At 35.8% G+C, this 16,951-nt stretch overlaps 1 protein-coding gene across 8 annotated transcripts in view; it reads right to left on the minus strand.

The window, feature by feature from the left end:
• Positions 1-16,951, minus strand: part of ULK4 (unc-51 like kinase 4) — a 215,276-nt gene that overhangs the window by 57,512 nt on the left and 140,813 nt on the right. For 5 of the 8 annotated variants that reach the window (XM_066192922.1, XM_066192912.1, XM_066192933.1 and 2 more), the window contains 2 exons: positions 8,131-8,297; positions 5,394-5,492 (listed from right to left, as the gene is read on the minus strand). In XM_066192922.1, the coding sequence (XP_066049019.1) occupies positions 5,394-5,492; positions 8,131-8,297 (266 nt within the window). Of the gene's footprint in view, positions 1-5,393; positions 5,493-6,834; positions 6,908-8,130; positions 8,298-16,951 lie in introns of those variants that run through there. The other 3 variants (XM_066192943.1, XR_010722489.1, XR_010722490.1) reach the window with 3 other exon arrangements.

Below are 16,951 nucleotides of genomic sequence, written 5' to 3' on the forward strand. Positions count from 1 at the left end.
TTGCTTGGGCCTTGATTCTTTCCTCCTGGCATGCCCAATCTTTTATCATCGCTGGTGTTCTTTGTTCCCCAACAGGAGAAAGGAAAACCCTTTCAACCCAGTGAAAGGAAAACCCTTTCAATCCAGTGAAAGGAAACATTCCATCCAATCATCTATCTTGGCATCATATAGTCTTGCTCCTCACAGGCTTTCAGTGACCATGTTTCAAGTATCACTCCACAGTTCCCAACACCTGCCAGTTATGACATCACATTAATCAACCATCAATGCCCGTGAAGTCTTTTCATCCCCTGTTGTACTTCAGGCTCTTCTGCTCCTCTGCTTCCCCAGAGTCTCTTTGAGCTTCAGTGTCAGCTAGACTTTGGGGAGCAAGTTGCTGTTACCTTGGGAAAATTCAGGGCAAAACAATAGCAGGACAGGTATTGTATGAAGAGAAAAACAAGCGTGGAATACGAAAGGCCATATTTACTCTGGAGGGAATGAGAATCATTGGCCTACAGTCTAAGTCATCAATAATTAAGGTGGAAGAGGAACTCTCAGCAATGTCCCTATTTAAGTATGTCCAAATCAGCATTTTTCTCTGTAACTCTCACCATTCTGCCCTTTCACTTCTGACAAGTAGTGATTTAGATGTCAAAAGTTGTAAGCTGGTAACCTGAAATTTAGCACTGGCTGTCAGTCAGTGTTAGTACTGCTTATAAAGAGTCGGGGATCTGAAGAACATTAGCTGTATAAAACAAAATCAAGGGCCGAAAATATACTAAATATCTGTAAATACAGAAAACCAAGAATGAAAATTCAGCTTTCAAGTAAATAATATCTCATGTTTAATAAGAACAGGAAGAACAAAATCATTTTATTCAACAATGAATATAGATGATTCAACAATGAATAAAAGATGAATACAGTTCATCTCTTAATTAGATGGAACAGCATTCCGATTATATTTCTAATCAGAACACTTCAATTTGGTATGAAGTACATTTGTCTGAAATGTATTTATAGTTTTTGTTCTTTCAGGACAGTAGAAACCCATGAAGAAACTAATTCTAACACTTTAAAATACTATCTGCCCCTTAATATTTCATAATTATATGAAGTTTCGTTTTCCTTTATCAGACTTGGAGCTTTAACTCAGCTTCAGCAAGGTAGAAAAGTTAGCAGTACTTCTCCTTGCAGCTGTTAATATTCTTGGCTAGTGTATAGCTTGAAGACAAACCAGCAACTTAAAATAAATTACTGAAGAGCTAAGGTCACAAATTCTGCTGTTCTCTAACTGAAAACTGTAGATTTATTTTTCACTTATTTTAAAATAATACCTCATGACAAGACTTCTGTGCAATGAAAGCAGTGTGTTACTTTTCGCTTAATGTTTATGGCCATGTTATAACTTCCTGTAAACAAGTTTGTAACACAAAATTCTATTTTCTTTTCCTTTCTAGATGGAACCTGCTCTGTGTATTTTAGAGTTAATGCAGTGAAGAGCAGGAAGTTTCTTGCTACTGCACATCTATATTTCTGCAGTCTGTTCTCAAAAATTCCATAATTTTAAACTGATCTTGCAGTGTGTTCATGAATTGCAAACCACTGCAAGAAACGTGTGATCATTTGAGCTGAAGTGGCAGTTTTTACACTGTTGGAATTGTTACAGCATCTAATTTTAGAGCTACAATGAAACTGCCTGGATTACCCGGAGGGGCCACTATTTTGGTGCATTAATGAGGTTATACACATAGAGAGTTTATTACGATAAGAGATAGATATTCATTAGATCGCTAATGTGATTACAGAATGTGCTGTAAAGGAAGCACCATAGGGATCTATAGGCGAGATGATTTTGCAAATATTGTACAAAATGTAAAAGCAAAACTATTAATCTGCTAGCTTTGCTATGCTATTCTTATTAGTATATATGCACAGTTTAAAATTAAAAAATAAAATATTATATTTTTACTTAGGGCCATTCTCCTACTTAAGGGAAATATATATATATATATTCACTTCATTTTAATCTAGGCTAATTGTTAAGAAACTAAATCCCTGTTCTGAAATTCTGTGCATGTAACAACATTTTCTTCTTTCCTCTGGTGTGTGTGTTTGGAGATTTTTGGTTTTTAGGATAGCTCTGTGTAAAAGAATACTTCAAATACAGGATATAAACATATGTATCTCCACTCTGACCACCGAACAGTCTGTATCCCTAGAGAAGGAAATGTGAAATAAAATTCTACAGTTATCACTCTTCTGCAGTCATTTTCATTATTCATTAGCAAATAACTTCATGTACTCTGAAAACAAAGTCTGGGCACAACCTTTGAGTCACTGCAATATAGACAAAAAATGCCTAGAAAAGACCATCTCATTCATCCATGTGCATTGAGGCTTCATATTTGTCATCTTCACATTGGGACATGACTAACTGGACTTTCAATGGTAACATAAGGAGCACAGTAATCAAGTGCAAATTTTCCCAATAATATTATAATGAAGAACCCTTCCACCAGAAGTCAAGAAAAGTTCTCTCCTGGAAGTCTAGTAGGCTCCAGGAACGACTGGATGATCTACACCTAGGACCTGAATCTAGGACCTAAAGAAAACAAAATTCCTTTCTATAGGTACAAGCATGACTTCTGAAACTTTGTCAAAATCCACCCTGAAGTGATTTCAGAAGTAATTTTTTTTTCAGTATAATGGGTACATCAAAAATTGGAAGGTATTTTGTATGTTCTACAATTGCTGCAGGTTTAAGAATAATATTCAAATTACATTTATGTTAAGCAAAGAAACATTACCCAAAAAGGGTAAGTATAATTAACCTTTAAGCACAAAACTGCCAATAAGAAGACTAAATGCTCAATTTTTTTCCTCTTATTGATCAATTATGGTCATAATGATCTTGGGATTAAATACAGAGTTCTCAATATTTGCAGTGTTTCCTGCAGGACAGAGTTTGTAATTATTTCTCCTTTTGCATTGTTAAATCTCTGAAGTTTCATTTAAATGCAATCTACGTTTCCAAAACTTGCTTTGCTATGCCTTCAGTGACAGATTAAATCACAAGTGCAGAAGGGAAAAATTGATTCAAAGTTTTTGACATTTTGAAGTTTAACTCACATTGATTTTTTGAGAGATTATTGAGAGAGAAAAACATGTAGAACTTGAGCAAAATAAAAAGATAAGTAAATGAGACATGGAATAACGATCTACTTGATGGACATACATTTCAATGGGGGAAACCAATTACTCAATGTGACTAGGAAACTAGGAACTATGAAACAATGTGACTAGGAAACTATGTAAGTAACTATGAGAAACTATAAATATGCTAAGATAGGCAGAAATAGCAAAGCAGAGAAAATAATTTTAACTTAGTATTTTAAAGCAATGACTAGCTCAAAATTTAAGGCCTCCATTATCTCCAGAAAATGAAGTTCACAAAGAAATGAATGCCTCAAAACAGCACTAAGGGGTTATGTAGCCACACAGTCCAAAGAATACAGAGAACAACCACTGGCAGCTTCACAGAATTTCTGTTTAGGTAGGTCTGAGGCATTTTGAGGGGTGGGGAGCACATAGATCTTGATACATGGTCTAGACTTCACAGAGAATCTATTTCTTTTTAAAGAGATTAGAGCATAAACCATTTTAAACAAGTGGTTCCTAAATGCTAAAATGACTATTCCATTGTTCAAACTCTTCCAAGCCTAACAGGAACTGTTTCATACAGCAAAAATTTGAAAAATATTTGAAAAATCAGATTTAACAAACCTAGCTGAAATAACTTTCACAGACCCAAACAAGAGAAAATCCCTCAACTCATAGAATCTTTCCAAAACTGAAAACATAACAAAACAATACGTCTGTATGTATCTGTCTGCCTATCCATCTAACGAAGTGACACTGGTGGTCTTTATCTTTTATCTGTATGTTAAAATCAGAAGATTTAGAATAAGCATTTTAAACAAAATTGAATGCGCAGAAGTACAGAACAAAGCAAAACCTACTGGTAATTTACAGCCATGCTTCTGAAATATAAGGGCAAGTCACAATCTAATCAGTACATACTAGCTATACAATTATCTTATCCTTTAATTAAAAACTTACAAAAGACTTCCAGGTGTTATAGACTGAGTTAAAGCTTGGCCTCTAATTTTCTGTTCTTTAAAAAGGTAATATAATTTAAATTTATGACTGGTTTCATTTTAAAGGAACATTTGCATCTCTTCGTGTCATACTATTTATCATATATAGCAATTTTTAAAATCAATAAACAATAAATTTAAAAAATTTATAAAGATGAAATATTAAACAGCTGAAATTCAGTCACTTTGTTTTAGGTCATTCAGAGGTCATTTCCAAAAAGCCTTTGTCAATAGCTGGTTTAAATAAATCCATCAAAGGAAGACTTAGCACCAAGTATAAAGCCAAATATTAATAAAAAAGGAATCACACAATTCCCTAAAATAGATGACAGACAGTGCTAAAGATAGTAGAAGGATCACAGTACTGATATCATAAAAAACCTGAAAATCACTACTTAAATGGGAAAAAAAAGGGGTCTGGAAGAGAACACAGCAAATCTGAAATGTCTTTAAGTGAAATATCCAAGAAAGGATACCGTGATACTCCAAAATTCTCACATACCATTTTAATGACTTCATGTTGACTAAAAGGCTGATGCAGCTCCTAAGAGCACTGTCCAGCTCAAGAAGCATTCCTCCACTACAAACCATTACACACAGAGTAAATAAAGATCTCTGTATGACAGAGGCTGAGTTGATGGGATGCATTAGGGACACAAGGCAGCACACTGGAGATTTCAGTGCAGTGCTGTGACATCTAGTAAACCCTGTAAAGGACTGCCTTTAAACAGACACACTTCAAAGATGCTTACAGATCACCAAGGACAACTCCCCTTCATAAATCCCTCAGGATCACGTTGAAATAAAAAAATCCTTGAGAAAACTCAGAAGGCTCAAACCCCAGAAAATAATATTAAAATGCATCACTCGCTACAAACTAATTTTGCTTTTACTGACTTTTCTAAAGGAAGCAGGGATTATTAGTTTCAAATTTTGAATGCCATCCTTTCTCCATGCAGTGGTGACTAGTCCATCTCGAAGGACTAAATGTTGGCTATCCATATGCAACCAAACTGAGAACCTGCAGTCTGCCCCTCATCCCACTTCCATGTTCTGGACAAACAGACTTACTCTGCCATCACTGGTAACCTGCAAGTCACTGTGACCTGTAACTTCTTACAAAGTGTTAGAGGACTAGGTGGGACCTTATAAACAATTAAAAACTAGTAAACAGAGCTGTAATACGTTGAATTCAGTTGCACAATTCCAACTTCAGCAACATCCCATAAGGTTACAAACAAGCAAACTCACCAGTTGAATAAGCCGGCTAATCAGGTCTGTCAGGGGTTTATTGATAAGCAGAAGGTCTTCAGCAGCCTGCGTGTCCCCTCCTGTGCCAGATTTCTGTGCCTTAACAAGAGAGAAAAGAAATCAAAAGCAACCTTGGTGATTGTTCTGTTATGAGGAACAAATTATGTCCATTAAGTGGTCAAAACGTGAATAGAAGTTTGAAGGAGACTCATGCACTCTTTTCTAGTGAAGTATTCCTGGGCTCCCAATGAGCAGTTACGCTCCCTCTGTGACAATAAACACAAAGCAAAGGGACCCATGCTGCTGTGCCATTCTGTACAGGCTGAATATGCTGACCTGCATGACATTTCTTCAGCAAAATGCAATAAATATGTACATGCACAAGATACCTCAAACCAAGATAATCAAGGTGACTGAAAATTTAGGATTCTCAGCAATATTGCCCGATTTTGCCTGTCTGCTTCACTCTGTATCCAGAAATAGTCACAAAATATTATACTTTAAATTATTTCTGAAATAGGAATAATAAAGTTTTCAAGTAATAAGATCAGTTACTACTTGTAATTATTACCACTGTCATCACCCCATCATCAAGACATACTAGTATCCTAGGCAGTGCTGTTTATGACCAATCCCTGCCCCAGGGCTCCTGAAAGGTCGGCTTGCAGGATTTTTCATTAAACGTCATAATCTTGCACCAGCTTTGGACCATGACCCTATACAGTCAATCTGCTAGAGGGGAAAAAAGGTAAACATTTTGTCTAAAGAGCTAATTTAAAAATAATTTGTATTGTGTTTAATTTATAGCACAATCCCAAAAATCACTGTCCAAGTGTAATACTTGCAGGTTTTCACTTGGTTAAGCGAACAGAGGAGCAAGTTCCCTGAGATAGGTGCCACTACTGCACAAACTCCACTGTTAATACTTATGAGTTGAAAGGCTAATGCCTTTCTTCTGGAAAGAATTTCTAAATAAAAGAGAACTGAAGAGCTGTTTCTCCAGGCAATAAGTCACACTGGTATGTCCCTCTCTGAGACTCACCACAATGACCTGGAAATTCCGAAGCTCAAGAAGGACACAAAGTGCAGAGAAGACAAAAAATGCAATGTTTGTATTAATGAAGAAAGGGAAGTAACCCGCCTTCACTTTAGCAAAACTTAAAACAGCTTTTTCTTGTTAGTACACAGATGAGAAGACCTTCCATCAGGAATTTTTGACTATTTTCTTGAACTTTTATATATGAGTGTCTTTGAAAAGAGAATGAATTATGGCACTAAATAAATTATATATGTATATGAAGCATTCACAATATACCATTGTTAAACCTACATTAAGTTGTAGAATCATATAATCACAGAATGTTAAGGTGTTGGAAATCATCTAGTCACACCCATACCCACGCCCTTCCTCAGGCAGGGACACATCCCACGAGACCAAGTTGCTCACAGTCTTATCAAACCCAGCTTTGAACAGCTGTACCAGAGTCGGGGCATCCACAGCCTCTCCGGGCAACCTGTGCCAGAGTCACAAAATAGAGTCCATGTATCAAATTGAAATTGCAAATTCTTTTCAGGTAACGTGGACTGCCTCTGGGACACATGACGAAACTTCTCCAAAACAGACATGCAAATTAATCTGAAAGTATTTGGACCACAAAGAGCAAACTCTTCTGCTGAACCTGGATACAGTTATCAGCACCATCCAGCATGAAGTACTTAAATGCAATGGAGAAGTGGTGACATGTACTGCCTATGCAGCTGGTAAGGTTATCACTTTACATATATAATATTTAAATAAAAAGGATCCAAGTGAAGGTACTACCATCTGTAATAGACAACTTAAGCTTCAGAAATGGATAATACAAGATTTGATTCTGTTTTACAAGTTCTGATTTAGATGGTATCTTATTTAAAACATCTCCATAAAAACAGTCCAAGAATATTTGTGGTGCAACATACAGCTGGTGATAACATACAGCTGCTTGTGTAAATCAGTCCAGAAGAAAGATAAAAAGCTCAGTTTTCAACACCAACATAACTTCTTATGTTAAGCCTACTTAACAAAAAATCCCCCAAAAGAACCAAAAAGTCAATCCCGCCCCCCCCGCCCAAAAAAACCACAAACCCTGCAAACCAAAAAACACAGAACCAAAACAAAAAAACAACCAACCCACAGAAGAGGGCCTTTGGGGACTAAAGAAGCCATGTCGTGAAAGATATTACAACCTATCTACAACCTTTTGAATCTCTGTCCTTTAGATTTATTTCATCTAACAAATATCTGTTCTTCCGTGAATAATCCCAAGAACATAAACCTAACATGAAGAGTATGCGCTGTTGTTTGCAGAGCAAATACAAAAGTCACTTCCACTTCACTAACTTAAAAATCTGGCAGATCATCTAAAAAGAAAAGCAATATTTGCTAGATTTACATCATGTCTAAAAAATGAGGAATGCTTTTCCTTCATATGTTACTAAGAGGGTTATGTGAAATTTCTTTGAATTGTATCTTTTTGTGCTCCATTTTTAAGGAGGACGATGTCTTTTTTGGAGGAGGAAGTCCCACCAATGCCATGACTTGCAGTGGTTCTAACAGAAACTTGGAAGACAAATTGAGCTTTCACCACACTAAAAGTTCCATAAAATCAGAATAGTGGGAGTTTCATTATTAAGGATAATAGGAAGTTATCTAAAAAATTGTTTAAGACAGTAAAGACCCCATGAATAAATTCCACACCTGCAAAGTCTGGCGCACAATGTTTGCTGTATATGTCAGCATGTATTGCAAAATGTCAAGTAAAGACAGAAGCAGCACATTTGCTGTCTTGGTCCTCCCTTTATCATTTGCCTCCAAGTACAGGGCCACAGCTTCCGTTAGGAGTCTACAGACATGATGAGCCAGTCCTATACAGAAAGTGAGACAAAAAAAGAAGAGAGAAAATAAATAGGCTATCAGGAAAAGAACAGTGTGGAAGGTGACCTAGATTAAAAAAAAAAAAAAAAAGATTCTGATAAAAAAAATTTACTTACTTTATGAATATTTCTTAACTTTCCTCTTTTTTTCCATTACTATAATTACCTCCTCTTCCATTCTGTTTGGACCCTCATAAAGGGAGTTAAACTGATACAATCAAATTTGCTAACTGCATGTATTCATTAGATTAAAACCTACTTTGAATTCCATACCTTTCCAAAGCATGTTCACAAGTCTCTTTCACAACACCTCTAGTTACAAGAATTTAGCAATTTCTCCAGGCTGTTACAAAGTGACACTTCAAGGTGGAACCTAGAGCTTCTTAACCGAGCCTGAAGTTTCTTAACGGGTCTGTCAATTAGAACCTTACGCATATGCTTTAATTATAGACTCAAACAGTGCTATGCCTAACAAATACATTCAGAAGAGCATTAAAAATGAAAAATTGCATACTACATTAAAATCTTATTAAGATTTGTTTTACCGATGGTAGTAAAAACTTTCCTGAAAATATCTTCATGTTTTGAAGGGTTTTTTTAAGCAACTTCAGAATTCAATAACATCAGCCTCTGTAGCTTGCCTAACCGCAAATCAATTGACATAGCAGAAAAATATATTCCAATTCAAGGCAATATCGATTCAATTCAGAACCTTTCTTACTTTCAAATACAAAGTGACTGAGTTCATTATATTTGATCTTAATCTATTTCTTTCAGATTTTCATAAGGGATGAAACATACTTTGTTTCTTAACAAAACCATAATACCTTTGCAAACCATCTTTTAAACTTGCAATTCCTTATGCAGTCACTTGGCTGCCCATATATAGTAACAATGCAGTACAACAGCATATTAGCTTCTAGTCCCCATGACTGTCAGAAATTACTTAAGTATTTCACTGATTTCAATGAAATAAGAAGTGTTCTTTTATAAGTTCTCTTTTTAAAATTAGTATATATTTCTACAAACGTCAACACACAATTAATACGAGACACTGTAGAATACATTATGTGCTTACACCATTCAGCTTTTGAGAACAGTCAAACCTTTGGGGATTTGAACTATTTTAACTTTGAAATATATTCCATCCATTAATTAAACTTCCTACAAAATATTTTATTCTCCTATTCTTCACTCTTAATAGTTTCCTCAGGAAATTAAATACATTTCATTTAGAACACAGTTATGGTTCTGGATCATTAAGACTCTTACTCTGCTTCTATCTCACATCTTCTGTGGTTTTATGATTACTAGCATTAGTCTTTCACAACAGTTTATTGATGGATGACAGCTCAGGACAAGCTTTGAATTTCCTGGAGTTTTGTCTAAATAAACCAAGCTCTCAAAATGAAATAATTCTAATCTCACACATTTAATTTCCTTCCCTTTTTTAGAGTGAAATTTCTCCTGCAGTTCTGAACACTTCATACAAAAATCAGATAGCACACATCTGACAGTGACACATTTAAGTGATATCACCAATACCCACCAAGAAGAAAAAAGACAGACATAATCGCATGTCTACCCAATACAAAACTTGTGGTTAGTCTATGACTATTTTCAACAGACTAAATCAGAAAAAACCTAAGGAAACAGTCCAGTAAGACTTGGTCCCTATCAAAGTGAAGTCTGAAAAATTGCCTGCAGGGATATGACCAAGCACACATTGTTTCTCTGTATACTGCCACAAAACCTACAGCCACATCAAAATGAAAGAGTCATCCCATTCTTTCCAGATGGCTTAAAAATAACCCTTAGGACAGTGACTTGGAGATGAATGCTGAGAAGGCCACTTTCATAAGCAGGTATTGCATTGCATGGGTCACCATTAAGAATTTTTTAGGCAGTACTCACTTACAGTACTAAGTAGGGTTGACTAGGGAGTGAACAATGGGGAACGACTAGTAGTGAACAAAACACCAGGATCCATGACTGTGATCTGCAATCCTTTCACTCAGCTTTGAACAGAAACACTTGCTCATTCCCTTGGCTGTACCAGCATGAGTCTCAGAACTCATTTCTTTTTTTTGGTGAATAAGGAGGTGAACCAAACACTCAGCCTTCTCCCCATCCATTGAGACATGATTATATAATCACCTACATTTTATTTTCTTGAAGGGCTTACATCCTAAGGGTATGTGTATTAGCATCCCTGCCTCCAAACACCTGAGATATTCATGTTTACCTAGTTAACTAAAACATCAGAATTAATGAATTTCATCTAGGTAGATACATGCTCACACAGAGCTATGTGTACAAAGATATGCAAGCCGAATTTGAAAATTTTGTGGGGAAAAAAATTTCTTGGACTTAAAATACTTTTGGAAAACTTAGCACATCCAAAGTTTATTACAAAGATGTCTAGAATAAAACACTGGTGCACCAAACAAGCTGCATGATTCATACAGAAACCTGACAAACATTTGGTTCCACAGATAAAAGCAACAGATTGACGCCTTGGCCAAGTAAATAAAGTTCCAGACATACTCTTTAAAATACTTCATCATGTCACAACAAAATGAAAATTGGAGGCCACAGTTGTAGACATGTAAATATACTCCTTGCTTATATCACAAGACAAAATAGACGCACTTTGTGCTCAGAAGAGAAATTTAGGAGAAAGCCTGTGGAATTTACAGTGACTATGACAAAACTCCATAGAACTGTAATGGCCTTGACCACTAGCACTGTAATCAGTTTGCTCAAAAAGGAAGCTATAAAGATCAAGACTGACATGTTTCATCAATCAAAAAACTCAATTGCAAAACAGTTTGGGAAAAAAGTATGCAATTTTATAAAAAGGAAATCGAATTCCTAATTCAGTAAATCATAATACAAAAATCACAAATGGATCTCTAAGTTTCAGAAGATACCTTGAAGGTTTTCCCCCAAATTTTACAACAGATTAAAGAGCAACAATTTAGTTTCCTAAATAAAGCCTAAACCAATATGTATCTTTAAAAATTCCAGACACTGTATTTCAGAGTCATATATAACAGACATAGATTTCTTATATATAAATTCTCGACTCTTGATTGGAAAGTGAAATAGGCTCTGATTGAAAAGGCACACACTTCATGCACTCCTGAACTTTGCAAGTGATGTATATGAATACAAAATCTGTATCATAGAGGAGACATAAACCAAATCCAATTGAGGAAGGTTGCACTGCTCGGACAAGCAACCTACAGTCAAGTATTCTGGTGCTTCCAAGTATGTAGGCAATAGTTCACCCTCTCCAGAGAAAGCTGTTATTGACAGTTTACATGGGTGAAAGTAATGCACTGTAATTTATTTCACCCAGATAATTCATAGTAAGAGAATTAAATAAAACATTATAATTTAACCTATTGGTGAGTTTTTTAGTTACTCTATTAATTTGCATATTTCTGCAAACAAAATACATCACACTGTACTGTTTATAGCTTTAGTTATAGTCTGATTTTAGTACAAGACTTCATAGGACATTAGTCATGCCTTGTATTTATCTGTAAAAGGAGGACATTCAAACTATCAAGCCTCACTGCAGTCCTCTGCGATTCAAATTTTGCTGACAAATAAGGCAAAACTTGCATTTTGTATTAGAATTATTGCGTGTTTATAAATGAAAATAACTGGAATTAAACAAAGAACCTTTTCTCATTGTGGTCCAAGATTTATAATATGTATTAGAAGGATTGTATCCAACATTTCTAGACATGGATTTACACCACTTGACAAATCTAGTGTTCCTGCCCAGAGACCCCTGCAAATGAACTGAACATGTAGCTAATAGTGTTTTATGAATGTGGACTAGTGATGACTATGCTTGTGTTTTGCACACTTTTCAAAAGATAAAAGGAGTCTTTTGGCCCATGATACAGCTAATCAGACTTGAATGTGCCATGATACCTTCTGGAATGAAAGCTGAGAGGAGATTTTTTATTCTCACCTACTAGTAAGATGGATAAAGGAAAAGAAATCTTCACTTTCAAATTATACGAAACATCAAAGGACAGCCTAGGAAGCAATCTTCTAGGCAATCCTTTCATGCCTACCAGCAATTAGAGCATTCAACAAACCTGTCTGCTTCCAGCTGAAGAAAATGTTAGAGCAGGTGCACTTCCTCCGAACAATGCTACAGTGCAGTCAAGCAGGCAGCAGCAAAACCCTCAGTCCCGCAAAGAGCTTCTCTTTGTTCCTCTCTGCACATTGCTCTCTGGAGAGCCATTTTTCCCATTAGTACCACACATACACAAGTGACTCCCCAGGGATATCACCAAATGTACATGCATTAGACTTTTCTTCCTTCTTTTACTTACAGAGTGGACCAACAATATTGACAGATTAAACAGAAACCATATTTTATAATCTTTTAAATTTTAATGTTGAAACTCAAAAATATTGCTAAGAAGAAACACAGGACTGTACAGATTCTTTCACACAGGAATGAGTGAATGTACCTGAGCACTTAAGATACTCCACAGTGACAAAGATTCTTCATAAAACCTTATTTACCAACATAAATATGGGAGTAAATTTGCATTCTCTGCAGCACAGAATTACTATTTAAGTTTTCCTGTTTTGAAGAACTGAAAATAGTTCAGTTTGACATAAAGCAAATGGTATTTTTAAGGTAATGGCATTTTAAAAAAGGTTCATTGCTTTTAATGTTATTTTTGTTCCTTATTTGTTATTGTTTATGTTTTAGGAATTATTTGTGTTAGTGCTATAATAATACTGAAGCAAGAATAAACTCAGAGAGAAAATTAGATCACCAAGGTTTTCAAAATTTGGTGAGTTATGAATGTTACATCAAGTGGAAAAGCAATGATTTGGCTGTCGAGCAAAGCAATTGCATGACTGCTGCCCTGAAAATTATTTTGCATTCTGATCTAAAAAAAATTATAGTGTCTAAAGAAGAAAATTTTGTGAATACTGGCTAGTCTATTCCTAGAACAGGCAGAATGACTGGACATTTTATGACTGAAGAAAGAATCACTAGGTTTAAGGGACAAAAATCTCATTTGAATTTGTCATATTGAAGTGGTCAAGGCTCTCCAGAGCTTCCCTTTGTGGGAAGAGTGACTCAGCTTTTTTCTACACACATGGAATGTGGGGCACTCACCAACGGTGGCCAGGTAGGCAGTCCTTCCCTCGTACACAAGAAAATGGATGTGGAAAGGATTATGACAACCAGGGAAGAAAAGCCAGTTATCACCTTCACTACAGCTAGATTGAAAGTAGACTGGGAAGTTCTATGTTATCTTGAGTGTGACTGCCCAAGAGGAATAAAGACCTGACATTCTCAGAAGCAATATGGTTCTGCTTCGAGTCAAAGCATGACATAACTCTACTTGACTTTCTCTTGGACTGGGAGTGTTTAGCTGTTATTGTTAGAAGGCAGTTTAGAGGTGGCAACTTTCCCTTGTGAAAAAAGACTGCACAATTGGAGACTTCCCAGTGAGTCAAATTCTTCTGAACATAAGAGAATCCCACCAACACTGAAATCTGCTTTTTTCTATAATTTAATCCATGGATCAAACATGTAGTTGATTAAAACCAGCAGATGGATAGATTAGCCAACTAAAAGACAGAAAACCAGGCAGATTCTCTTACAAGAAAAAGTATCTGAGTGTAATAAAGGATAGCAAAAATGCAACTTGAACAATTTAGAAATAATAAAATCATGTACTGTTGAATATGCTTGACTGGTCAATATAAAAATATTAGAATATGACAAATTAGTTCAGCTAGGCTAGACTGTGGTTGTTCTCTGTGAAAAGACATGGTTAGAATGACACACACAGAGGAAGCGTATTTCTGAAAGTATAACCACTGACATCTTGAGAGTTCTCAATTTGGTGCGGCTTTTGAAATGAGAAAAAAAGAAAAAAAAAGAGGAAAAAGAAAAAAAGGAGTTTCCCATCTGTGACAAAATTTCAACTAATTTCAGATTTTTGTGTCAGATTGACTCAACGATTCTATAATTCATTCAGAAAAGATATCCAAGATGTTTGAAACTCAGTTCACAGCACATATGGGTACACAGCCTCAAAGTTCTGAAGGCGGTGGGTTTTGTTCCAGTCAAGACTTACCGAGATAGTCCTCATTCCTAGGAGTATAACTGATTAAACATGAACGTGAACTTGTTCAACAGGGATGGAATGATAGATCAGAAAGTAACTTCCCTTGAAAAACAATTATAAGTTAGTGATAAGAACATTGAAATGCTTTCTACTTATATCAGAACTAATATAATTTTTTTCTGCAATTTTGTATGAGTGAATACTACATAACTATGGACTGTAATAATACTCAGGGGATCTATTCACAGAGTTGTTAAGATGTTAAGAGTGTCTTATGTGAACAGTCAATTTTGATTTGTTTGGGCACCATGCTGCTGGCACCCTGGTTTGCCTGAAGCAGGTTCACACACTCAAAATAACCCTTTTTAGCTGGAAAACCTGGGGAGGAATAGAGATAGAGGTAATACAGTGGCTTCCCAGGGTATACATTTAAAATACTTCTGTCACCAACTGTGCATATATTAAACACCTAACTTGCATGCTTTTCATGTGGATTTAAGCTTTTTTTTTTTTTTGCTACAGTTTTTTAATTTGTCAATTGTGCAGTATTTGCAAGCACAACCTTGCATCATAAAACACTAAAAATTAAATAAATCAAGGCTGCAGTAAGATAAAATCATGTTGTTTGGATTGAGTATCATTGGTGTTATTAAGCAAGCTCTATAGCAACTTTTCAGTTAGATGTCTCCTCACATCTCATAGATACATTAGAGCTTGTGGCTCATTTTATAAAGCACAATAATTCTACAGCATGTTATACACCTCAAGTCAAAACCCAATATACCCTAATTTGTTCCTATAAGGTGTCAACTAAAATAAGATCCCTTGGTTTTGTCAAATGGAAGGTGTATGATGCTCAGAGGATTTTCCAAACAGCAGGTTTTAATGATCTACATGAGGAACAAGAATGTCTAACAGGACACTTAGCTCTTTGAAATACAACAACCTTTAAAACCTCCTTTAAAGCCAGTCTGAGACATTAGCAGTTGCAGCTTCACAGCTACATGGAAGAACTTCTGCTTGCACATTGTGGGTTAGTGCATATTGTTTAGAAAAACAAAGACTGCATGAGACCCTCAAATTAATGGCAAAAGCTAGGCAAAGTTCTTCACTAAATTAAATCTGTTACTTGTGAAAAATTAGGAATGCTGTGCATTCAGCAAAATTTACCAGTGAGTAAAGATTCAGTAAAGACTTTTGACTTACTGCTCTGAAAGATCGTGCCTGCAACAATTACCATATGATAAAATACAGAGGAATTTATATCCTGGGCTTAATTTAGAACTAGAAATTCTTCTAAAGAGATTTCTATTTCAATAATAGACTTCCTGTCACACAAGATTAAACCCTGTTTATCTCCTTCAAATATCTTAACACGCTTCTGCTTTGACATCAACTTTCCCTTCTACTAAAACCCTTGAGAGACTTGAAACTTAGAGAGCTGTCTTTTTAACAAAACCCATACAGACCAGATGTGAACAGCCTCAGAATGCAGATACAGCCCTAAACTGTTGTCACAAACTGACAGCACTCAACAGCTTTGAATGACATTACCAGCACTAATTACTCCAACTTGGCCTTCAAGGGGCCCTGGGCTGGGAGTGATAAGGACCAATGAACCTTGGCTTCAGAAAATTCTCTGAAGTTTTCAGTTCTAAATTACAGAAATAAACCATGGTTGAATACTGTTCCCATACATACTCAGCAAAGGATAAGGGCAAAACTCTATACATTTCTCTACTGAAAAGTCATGCTCTATAAGAAAAGACATTAAATATTTATTCCTATTGGTCTATTTGCATCAGTCTGCCATAAGACGAAAACACAGAGTAGAAGTACTTGGATTTTTAAGCGAGTTTTTTCTACTGTTACAACTGCACCAAAGAACAAGAGTAAAGGCTAGAGTATCCCCTAAGTGGAATTTGCTGCTGGTTATTACAACAGAATTGAATCTATGCCACCGTTTCCTGTAACATCCTGTGTTATTCATCAATTACAACAGAAATGAAAGCAGACAACTAGCAATTGCAACTGTCCAAGGTGGCCTTCGTGTTTTTACACTTAAATGATCAAAGAGCCTAAACAGAGGTCAGGATGTTACATGATAGCAAATCTAGTTTAGCAGTTATGACCAGATAGTATTTTATAGCCCCAAATTACATTTGCCTTAAGCCTACTCTGTTACATCAACCGTTTCCCAAAAAAGTGTTGGGATAACTTTGACCAGCAGACTCCCTTATTTGCTATCATATGACCATACCAATAATGACACACCTGATTAAATCTCTAAAATCTAACCACTGACTATTCATTTCAAATTATGCTGTCCTTCTTGTTATCTGGCTTAGACATATGTCTTATATTGTTTGCATGGTACGCTTTTTCTACTCTGACCTATCCATGATTTTCTACCTTACCACTAGGATCTTTGAGTTGGAACCCACCTCACTGTGATCATACTGTCCCTGGCTACATGCTAGCTATACCAGAAGTGTCTGACCTAATATTCAATATTAG

The sequence above is a fragment of the Chamaea fasciata genome, unplaced genomic scaffold (assembly GCF_029207755.1).
Source record: "Chamaea fasciata isolate MVZ Bird 193981 ecotype frontalis unplaced genomic scaffold, bChaFas1.0.hap1 SCAF_1, whole genome shotgun sequence".
NCBI classification, from domain to species: Eukaryota; Metazoa; Chordata; class Aves; order Passeriformes; family Sylviidae; genus Chamaea; species Chamaea fasciata.